Source organism: Miscanthus floridulus, chromosome 11 (assembly GCF_019320115.1).
Source record: "Miscanthus floridulus cultivar M001 chromosome 11, ASM1932011v1, whole genome shotgun sequence".
NCBI lineage: Eukaryota > Viridiplantae > Streptophyta > Magnoliopsida > Poales > Poaceae > Miscanthus > Miscanthus floridulus.
Genome location: NC_089590.1, coordinates 100,472,989 through 100,483,615, shown reverse-complemented (window position 1 = coordinate 100,483,615; position 10,627 = coordinate 100,472,989). Strand labels below are relative to the sequence as shown.

The window sequence follows — 10,627 nt, the reverse complement described above, 5'->3', positions numbered from 1 at the left end:
CATGATACCCTTGTTATTACTCAAGAATTTTTACCCAATGAGCCACATGATGCCACTAATGATGTTGTTAAGATTGATATAGCTACATCATGTGATGATCTAATTGATGAGAGCATTGAGCAAGGATCTAGTGGCAAAGGCAAGCAAGTGGTTGAGTGCAATGACTATGATGAATATGTCAAGCTCAAGCATGACAATAAAAAGCTAAAGAAAGAGTTTGAAGAGTTCAAAACCCACAACACCATTGTGCTAGAAACTCTTAATCATGATGGCAACTTGATTCTTGAGAATGAGAAGCTAAAAGAAGAAAACAAGAAACTCAAGGAAGAAAAAAACAAGGTTGCACTCAAGGAAGATAAAAGTAGTGATGCACTTAAGGAAGAGAACAAGAAGCTCAAGTTGAAAAAAGAACATCTCAAGATTGGATTGAGCAAGTTCACTAGAGGCAAATATCTTCAAAGTGAGCTTCTAATGAACACCGTCATGAAGATGGATAGAAGTGGCATTGGGTACATGACAAACAAAGAGAAGAAGACTCAAGCTCAACAACAACAATCAAAGCCAAAGCCAAAGAGATGCTTTGAGTATGGACAAGAAGGCCACTTTGCTCATGAGTGCCAAACTCCACCACCACAACCCTTGCCTAAGCATGCTAGACCCTTTGCCTTCAATGCTCACTACATGCTTAGAAAGGATTCTAGTGGAAAGATGAAAGTGATGTTCTTAGGTACTCCCAACAAGAATAGGCCTATGAAAATTTGGGTGGAAAAGTCACTTGTTGAGAAGGTGAAGGGCCCTCAACAAGTTTGGGTTCCTAAAGCTTGATCTCTTGTGTGTAGGTGAACTACAAGACTGGTGGAAGTCTTTGGGTTATTGATAGTGATTGCACACAACATATGACCGGTGATCCTCGTATGTTCACCTCACTAGATGAAGAAGTAGATGGGCAAGAAAGAATCACATTTAGAGATAACTTAAAGGGCAAGGTCAAAGGATTAGGCAAAGTGACAATATCAAATGATCATTCCATCTCCAATGTGCTATATGTTGCTTCATTGAGTTTCAACTTGCTATCCGTTGGACAATTATGTGATCTTGACTTCCAATGTTTGTTTACCGAGAAGGAGGTTGTTGTATCCAAGAAGGATAATGATCAAGTGATATTCAAAGGGTTTAGATACAACAACCTATATCTAGTGGACTTCACCTCCGAAGATGCAAACTTGAAGATATGCCTATTCACCAAAACAACACTTGGGTGGCTATGGCATAGAAGACTTGCTCATGTTGGGATGAGCTCACTCAAGAAGCTTATGAAGAATGATTTGGTGAGAGGGTTGAAGGATGTGAAGTTTGAGAAGGACAAGCTTTATAGTGCATGTCAAGCCGGCAAGCAAGTTGCAAATACTCATCCAACAAAAGCTTTCATGTCAACCGCAAGAGTGCTAGAATTCCTTCATATGGATTTATTTGGACCAACAACATACAAGAGTTTGGGAGAAAATCTTTATTGTCTTGTGATTATTGATGATTACTCAAGGTATACATGGGTATTCTTTCTTCATGACAAATCTGAAGTTACATCTTGTTTCAAGAAGTTTGCCAAGAGAGCACAAAATGAATTTGAAGTGAAGCTCAAGAAGATAAGAAGTGACAATAGGAAAGAGTTTGACAACACAAACATAGAAGCTTATTGTGATGAAGTTGGAATCAAACATGAAGTCTCCACAACATATACTCCTCAACAAAATAGTGTAGTTGAGAGGAAGAACCGGACATTGATCACTCCTGCAAGAATAATGCTTGATGAGTACAACACCCCCGAAGCTCTATGGGTGGAAGCAATCAACACCGGATGCTATGCATCAAACCGCCTATTCCTTCAAAAGTTCCTTGGCAAGACACCTTATGAGTTGCTCAATGAGAAGAAGCCGGATGTCTCCTTCTTTAGGGTGTTTGGTTGCAAATACTACATCTACAAGAAGCGACAACACCTAGGGAAGTTCCAAAGACGTTATGATATTGGTTTTCTTGTTGGTTACTCATCAAAGTCCAAAGCATATAGAGTATTTAATCATGCCACCGGCTTGGTTGAAGAAACATATGATGTGGAATTTGATGAATCTAATGGCTCCCAAGGAGCACATGAGAATCTTGATGATGTAGGTGATGAACCATTGAGGGAGGCTATGAAGAACATTCTGGTTGGAGACATCAAGTCTAAAGATGATGAAGATGATGTACAAATGATTGATCCACCTTCTTCATCAAGTGTGCCATAAGATGATGACAAAGATGGGAGAGTAGAAAATAAAGATTCATGCAAAGAATTTGGTGAATTGATGTCGAAGGAGTTCGAGATGTCAATGATTGGAGAGGTTACATTCTTTCTTGGTTTTCAAGTCAAGCAAATGAGAGAAGGGATTTTTATCTCTCAAGAGAAATATACCAATGATCTTCTCAAAAGATTCAAGATGGATGAATGTAAGCCAATCAAGACACCAATGCCAACCAATAAACATCTCGACCTAGATAAGGGAGGTAACCTGGTTGATCAAACTCTACCGCTCTATGATTGGTAGCTTGTTGTATTTGACCGCATCTAGGCCCAACATCATGTTTAGTGTGTGTATGTGTGCTAGGTTTCAAGCTAATCCTAAGAAAACTCATTTAATTGCCGTAAAAAGAATCTTTAGGTATCTTAAGCACACACCAAGCATTGGCCTTTGGTATCCCAAAGGAGCTAGATTTGAATTAATTGGCTATTCCATTTTAGATTATGCCGGTTGCAAAGTTGATAGAAAAAGCACATCCGGAGGGTGTCATTTACTTGGTAGATCACTTATGTCTTGGTCCTCCAAGAAATAAAATAGTGTGGCTTTGTCTACTGCCGAAGCAGAATACATTGCCGCGGGTGCGTGTTGTGCACAAATACTTTATATGAAACAAACTTTGCTAGACTATGGTGTAGTTCTAGATAAAGTACCTCTTTTGTGCGACAATAAAAGTGCGGTAAAACTTGCAAATAATCCGGTTCAACACTCTCGCACTAAGCACATAGATATCCGCCATCACTTTCTAAGAGACCATGTGGCTAAAAATAATATATCAGTAGAAGGTGTAAGGACCGAGGATCAATTGGCAGATATCTTTACTAAATCGCTAGATGAGGCAACATTTTGTAGATTGCAGAATGAACTCAATGTGCTTGATTTTAGTAACTTCACTAAAAATTGAGCTTGTGTTGTCCCTTGCATTGCATTGTAATATACAACATGTTTAATGCTTTATAATGCATACAGGACTTGTCTAACATGGTTAAGATAACCACCGAAAAACGTGTGAAGAAGCTTAACCTTGGATCAAACTTGACAAGCAACTATATTTACCTTCAAGTATTGCATTGCATATGCATGATTGTTGTTTGTCGTTTATCTTCAAATCGCCCTCTTTTCGCCTATTTTCTTAAAAAGAATTATAGCCTAAGGCAAAATATTTTGGAAAACTTGAGGGTTTGAGAGAGGTCACTCATATCAGTCCCAATTGGTGTTTATTTGGATCTTATTGGAGTTGGGACTTAATTGGGAACAGGCAGCGCAAAGGAATTTGAAGATTTGCTGAAGGAGGAGTGACCGGACGCTGCACCGGACTCTGATGTCCAACGTCTGGTCAGTTCACAGGAGGTGAACCTGCTGCCGAAGGAGTGACCGGACGCTGAAACAGTGTTTTCCCAGCGTCCGGTCAGGAGGTGCTTCAGCGTCCGGTCGATCATGAAGACATCAAGGCTAGGTGACCGGACTCTGGCTGCGTCCGGTCGGTGTCCACCAGACGCGTCCAGTCGCGATTCTAGAGGAATTGGACCTCTCTGGAATCGACCGGGCGCTGGGTGGTAGCGTCCGGTCGCTACCACTCGAGCGTCCGGTCAGTAGTTTTCGTGCGGCTTCAGAACTCTTTCTTCGTTTTCTTTTCTGATCCGCTGGGGGCCACCTTATTTAATCTTCGTCGGGGGTTTGACCTAATCTACCGCCGTCATCACCGCCATAGCCCCTGCCCGCGCTCGCCTCCATCATAGCCGCCGCACTAGCCCAGTCGTCGGATTCGACGCCACCAGCTCCGCCCAAGCGCCACCGCACCGCTCGTCGGATTCACCGCCACCAGCTCGCGCGCCACCGCCGCCATAGCGCCGCAACTGTTCCCTGCCTGCGCCTGCCACCGGAGCCACCACAGCAAGTTGCCTCGCACGCCACCAAGCTTCCACCGGCAGCAGGGCCGCCACGGCCAAGCAGGTTCAACAGCTGAGATTTGTTGATTTTGTGGTATGGTTCCCGCCGAGGAGGGATGAGAGAGCTTCAGAGGGCTTCTACACTCCACTGCAGGAGGATTTCTATAATGCCTATCTCAACAGTGGGGCAGTTTTTAGATCTCAGAAGGTGTGCCACATTGACTCTATAGTTGTAGCAGTTGGAGAGCACATTCGCCCCTACCTTACATATCTGCCGGGGCTGTCAGGTTTGATTGGACAGACCGGACTATATGTTCCATCTTGGGTTCGTATTGCACAGGCAATGATAAGGTTTGTCACTGACACCCTTCCCTAGACCTCGCACAGAGCTAGAGCTCTCTGCACTGGGTACGTCTTTTTTAAATGTATTTGAAGATACAAATATCAAATATAGCTACTATTTTCCATAAATAAGTCAAATTTAAAACTGATTGATTCATTGGAAAACAAGATATGCATTTTTTTTTACGCAGGGAGACTAAGCAGCACAAAAAGTAAGTGCAGACTTGTCTCAGATTGCTTCCGTGACGCAAAAAAAAAAAAATTGCGTTTCTATCCACTTTCAGGTTTCTGAAGCAACATCTCACGAAACAATACTTGAATCAACAGCTACTGTAAATTATTTACATGCAAAGGCTCAGAATGCCTCTGCTTATATCACTTAAAAACACATAAAACGATCTCTCACTGCTGCTGCCCTGCTACGATACACTACTCGTCCCATCTATTCATTCATTCACAGGCCAGCTTGGTGTCGAAGCTCGTCAGACATATGGCGAAGGCCTGGAAGGCCGACAGCGGGTACCGGTAGTCCATGGTGAACATGTCCCTCCCAACCTTGCCGAACTGCAGGATCACCGGGTCATGGGCATGGCTGGACGACGACGAAGATGGAACGGAGGCCTGTGGCTGTGTCTGTGTAGGAGGTGTTGCCGCCTGTGGTGGAGCAGAAGAAGCCCCCACGGGAGCTGGCTGTGGCGCGGAAGCTATCAGCTGGAAGTTCTTGACCGAGGCCACAGTGACGCGCCCGCGGAAGTTGAGGCACCAGCACTGCAGCTGCTCGTGCCACCTTGGCGCCTTGTTGCGCAGAACCAGAGGCTTCTCCTTCTCTGAGTCGTCGCTGCCTTCTTGCAGAGCCCCTCCACTGAGCTCGGAGAACCGGCAGCTGCTCAGGTCCATGGAGCTGTCCACGACAGAGTACTTGGAGAAAGAAGTTGCTGTGCTGCGGAAGGACTCGTCGAACAGCCTTGGGAGGAGCTCCTTCGATTGGCCAGGCACAACACCGCCAGGCTCGACTGCTGATGCAGGGATGGAATGCATAGCACACTGCATCCGCCTTGGCCCCCGGGTTCCGAGCACGTTCAGCTCGTAGTTTACCTGAGCAATGGGGTAGCTGCCCATTGGAACTCTTGGTGAAACTTTCCTGGAAGACAACCGACGGCTGGGGGCACGTTCCTGTGCGCAAAGTTTCCCGGCATTGTACGGAGGCTGTGTGTCGTAGATGATAAATTTAGTTCCAAGGAAATTTGACCTACAATGCCATAACTTGTGTCAGGTTGTTTTTTTTTGGGGAATGCTTGTGTCAAGTTTTAATGCAAAGATCAGCAATCATACACATCCAAGCGACAAAGAGGATAAATGGAAGATTATTGCCAAAGAAGATTCACCTTAACTTCCCAATGTAGCCAGTACTCGATCGGGAGAAATTCCTTGAACCCATAAACATAGCATACTCCGTGTGCGCCATCCTGCAGCTCCTTTTCGCTGCTAATAGGAACTTTCCGTTCTCATCAAGCACAGCTACAAGATCCAGCAGAAATATCACTGTGTTGCATATGTAGCATCTGATGAAGCCATCCTATTTAGTCTTTATTATAGTTTCATAATGTTACTTAAATTTTTTTGTGGCAGACATGTTTACTACATACACCATGTCATCGAGAATGAAGGCAGGTACAAGCAGCCACAACAAGAAACTAGAAATCAGTTTGCATGCAATAAACTGAAGCAACATAAAGGAAAACATGAAAAAATGACAAGAAAACAATAGCAGGCATGGTAAATTCTACTATGGTGACAGGGGGGCTCTGGTCAAAGCTGAAACAGCACCATTTAAGCTGTGATACATTTCCAGTTAGTCATTCAAAATCCGAACCATATATGAACCATGTCGTTTTCAAATCCGTGGTGCTGTGGAAGCTTCAAAGGCTGGTACAGGGGCCAATAGTCTCACCACGACTAATTTAAAAGGCGAAAAAGTCTAATTTTATTAAACATTTATGTTTTTGGACAATTATTCAACCATTTACATAGATGCTTCATCCTGTACTTAATGCCTTTTTTTACATCACAGATTTCTCCCTTGAATAAAGTTGTAATGGAAATTAGTGCTGGTTTCTAGTCACCTCCTGAATTATCAGGTTCAGAAAAGACAAAAAAAAATAGTGGAACAATATTTTCCAATGTACTGAAAATGACCCCCATGGTTCTCCTTCAAGGACATATTGAAAACTGATGTGACAGACAGGAGTTTCAACAAACAAACAAAAGAATATTGACTTATCAGCCGGCTTATCAGCTAGAATCAACAGTATTTTTCTCTCACGACAAAACAGCTTCAGCCGGCTTATCAACCGGCTTTAATATCAGCCGAACTGTAGCTTATCAGCTATTCTGAAGTGAAGACAATAGCTTGACACTTACCAGAGCTAAGGGACAAGTAGAGCCGGTATGTTAGCTTTGATTTGTCCCTTTTTATGAAACATTGGATTACTCCGTCTCGGGGTCCAGGCTGTGCAAGAAAAATTCAAACAACTGTTAAGAAAGACAGGAAACAAAACTCGTGGACACAGAGTTTCCTTGTTAAGAGTTTTAAATCTGAATAACTAAAACTACGCCCTCAGCTCCTCACCAATATTAGGTGATACGGGAGAATTTCAGGAAAGGCAAGGTGAATTTAGAGATAAAGAATTCACAATTCATCGACATGCACTGAATCCACTCATTACCTGTTTAAGAGATATTGGAAATGTGAGCTTTGCACAATGTTCTGGACTTCTCACTATATCCTTACACATATCCCTCCAGGTTGTACAAACAGAGGCACAAGAAACAACGTCCTTGCGATCCGGCCAGCTACTGTCATCTTCCTCCAACCTTTTCATCACATCGCGGAGTAACTCAGGAGGAAGGCTAGCCCACCTGCTTTGCTGAATTTCAGCAGGCTTGTCTTGCAAGTCACTTGAAGATCCAAGAGACTTCCCTCTGTGGTGAATTCTCACCTCAAAGTTCCGCCTCGATATATTCCCAAAACTTTCCCTTATATCACGAACCATGCTCCGAAAAGACATCTTCAGATAAGGTGCAAGTCTGAAATAACAAGTGGCAGCAGTCAATACCAACAGAAGGAAATGCACAAGACGCAACTAAGAGTAGTATGTCTATCAGGATCTCCTAAAATAAGCACACAAGCACTACTGTGAACATTAGCACACTGCAAGGGCACAAAAGAAGATCACTTATCGATTCTCTTACTTCCTGTTTCGTGGTTAAATTTCCTAACATGGCACACAAATACACAATGGTAAGGGGGAAAAGAAAGGGGGAAATATGGTGGGAACATGCAGAGGCAATCTAAAAGTCATACCACCAGCATCAGAACTACAGCTCTTATATAAACCAAAAGAGTAATTGTTAGTACGTGTTGCATATATATACATCCACTTTGGGATTCAATAATAATTCAGTAAAATTGCAGAGCGTCACCCGCAATCATGTGATGTCAGTCGATCTCAGTCCAGACTTTGGAGTAATCCCATACCAGCTTGAATAATCTAGAAGTATGCCTAGGGTCGTCGGACTATCATATTATAATTTGTTCGTGTCGTGTACTCCATGCTAAGATTAGATCACCACGGGGGCACAGCCTCTCCGATGGGGAAAGGCCAACAGAACACTTTATTAGACCTAGTAATTGCAGAAAACAACCACGGTCAGCAAAATTAACCTTTTCTTTAATTCGGGTTCCAGACCTTAAACTGCGAGCTGTGGATTAATAGGCCGCGCGTTGGGATATGTTTAAGATAAGACTGACAGGGCAAGCGTTTAGTAGAGTCCTAGGAGGCTAGGATACGAACGGCGGATAAAAAAAATGCTTGTTTTCTGCCAACAAAATCCAAGTTAAGGACACAGCTTTGGTTTGGCCAAATCGAGCAACGAAACGCCGCGTCAGCGAAAGCAAACGCATGAATCCAGCGATTAGCGCCGGTAGGGTGAGGAAAACAAGAAAGGGTCTGCGTGCGGAAGCGCAGATGAATCTGAAACCGGGAATTCGCCAAGCCTTGCCTGCCGCCTGCCGGTACTCACAGCCAGGATCATTTGGAACGCAAAATCGCAAGGGTGCTTACCACCGACACGCTGGCGGAGACCAGATCGAAGCGTCCTCTAAAAGATCCGGCCGCTCTCCAAATAAGAACTCTGGAAAGATCCAGTCTTCCGAACGAACAAGAAGAGATGACGAGTCTGTGCGATTGCAAGACGTCGATCTATCTCGCGCGCGTTTGTGTCTGGGGTGGTGACGGGGGCTTTATGAGTAGTTGGGAGTGCGCGTGAAGGTGGGTGGGTGGGCGCGCGAGGCGCGAGAAACGGCCAGAGTGGGGAGTGAGGAGCGGTCAGGAGCTGTCGATCGGATTTATGGAGCGAGGGGAGGGGAGGGGAGGAGGAGGACGAGCGAGATGGATGAGGTGGAGGTGAGGACAAAACAGTGTGATGCGAAGAAAGAGGTGAGAAGATCAGAGCAGAGGAGGGGCCACGCCACGTCCGAAAAACCGCCTTGTGTCTTCCTTTGTGCTCTGCCAACCTTTTTTGTTTCCCTGTTTACCGCTCTTCTCCTCGTTTCTGCTGGGTTTCAGGTTTTGCCCTCCTCCATTTCAGTTTCAGAGAGCAGAGACTGAGGGAGATCACTGCTGCCACTATACCTATCCAGTCAGAGAAGAAAGGATGCCAACCATGCCATCAAGTATAGGAACAAGAACAATTGGAATCAGGATTGGGATACAATCAGTACAACTGGATTGGACATCCCATGGAGTATGGTACATACCTGTTTCATTCACTGTTTGTTGCAATTCATGGTAACAGTAGCAGTCAGTTCATGCTCAGCTAGTGGAGTTGGGGCGAGGCTATCTCCAACACCAACACCCTAAAATACAAGATCCATTCGTCTTTTGGGTAGCGCTATAGGCAAAAGGTTCAATACCTATTCGACATCTTCTCCAACAACAAGACCTAAAAGAGAATTCTTTCTGCAAATAGATTTTCAGGAAAGATGATGCCCATATTTGAGTTGTGCCTCTCAGACTGTCTCCAATAACGTTACCCAGACTCAAAATGAGGCGTATACAGTGTTTTGGGTAGCAAGAAACACGGTCCAACAGAACACCCAAACAGAGTACCCATTTTGCATTCCACCCGAGACGAAACGCAAATAAGCGTCTTCCAGGGAGACGACGCAAATGTCTGACGCCCGTAGTGGTTGGACCTTGGCGAGGCGCGGCCGGCTCGGCTCGGCGAGCCCGCGGCGGGGAGTCGCCGGCGCTTCCAGACGGGTCCACGCGCGGGGCAAGGCAGGGAGCGGGGCGAGGCGGGTCTGTGGCGGGCGCGGCCTGCGCGGCCAGGCGGGACCGCGGTGGGGAGCCGCCGGCGCGGAGAGGAGCGGCAGCGGCAAGGAGCAGCCGCGCGGCCCAGATCCGGCTCCCAGCGGTCCGAGGAGGGAACCCAGGAACTCAGCGCGCTCCCGCATGACGTTGACGGTGACCGGGAGCTCGAGGCCCGCGAGTTTGCCCGGGTCGACGCCGAGGGAGGCGAGGAAGGCGTCAACGTCGGCGCGGCGGGTGGCGCGCTCGTGCTCCATGTTGAGGAGGCTGGGGCGCGCATAGAGGGAGGAGGATGGGCGGCGCGACGGCGCCGGCCGGGGGAGTGGCGGTCAGCTTGGGGCGGCGTGGATCTGGAGCTGCTGACTGGGAGAGAGAAGAGAGGGAGAGAGAAGAGCGGAGAGAGAGGAGTGGGAGCAGAGGAGGACTTGCGTAGGCCGTTGGAGAAGACATTTTCTGCATCCATGACTCATTTACTGTGCGTGACCTAACTTATGGAATGGGTCTTTAGTTCTATTTTGGATTTAGGTGCCCATATAAATTCGTCGTTGGAGACGGTCTGAGAGCAATGCCAATGCACTAGCACTAGAACTAGCACTACTACGGCCGGGCCGTGGCACAGCACAGGACAAAAGGGAGAATCCACTTTCCAGTAAAGTGGCACGCACACTTTGCACTGCAGAGGTGAGCATAA

At 45.9% G+C, this 10,627-nt stretch overlaps 1 protein-coding gene across 1 annotated transcript; it reads right to left on the bottom strand.

The window, feature by feature from the left end:
- Positions 1-4,849: 4,849 nt before the first annotated feature.
- LOC136492842 (tubby-like F-box protein 7) lies at positions 4,850-8,976 on the bottom strand. The gene is made up of 5 exons (XM_066488894.1): positions 8,689-8,976; positions 7,291-7,651; positions 6,986-7,073; positions 5,950-6,082; positions 4,850-5,813 (listed from the first exon to the last, which is right to left on the bottom strand). The coding sequence occupies exons 2-5, from the start codon at positions 7,630-7,632 to the stop codon at positions 5,015-5,017; spliced, it is 1,362 nt and encodes a 453-aa protein (XP_066344991.1). The 5' UTR covers positions 7,633-7,651; positions 8,689-8,976; the 3' UTR covers positions 4,850-5,014.
- Between the last annotated feature and the right edge of the window lie 1,651 nt (positions 8,977-10,627).

Excerpts from the sequence above, each read along its gene's own strand:
- LOC136492842 (XM_066488894.1), bottom strand. The coding sequence starts at position 7,632 with ATGTCTTTTCGGAGCATGGTTCGTGATATAAGGGAAAGTTTTGGGAAT. Across the intron at positions 7,074-7,290 it reads TTCCAATATCTCTTAAACAG|CCTGGACCCCGAGACGGAGT; the intron begins GTAATGAGTGGA and ends TTTCTTGCACAG. Across the intron at positions 6,083-6,985 it reads CTACTTGTCCCTTAGCTCTG|CTGTGCTTGATGAGAACGGA; the intron begins GTAAGTGTCAAG and ends TGGATCTTGTAG.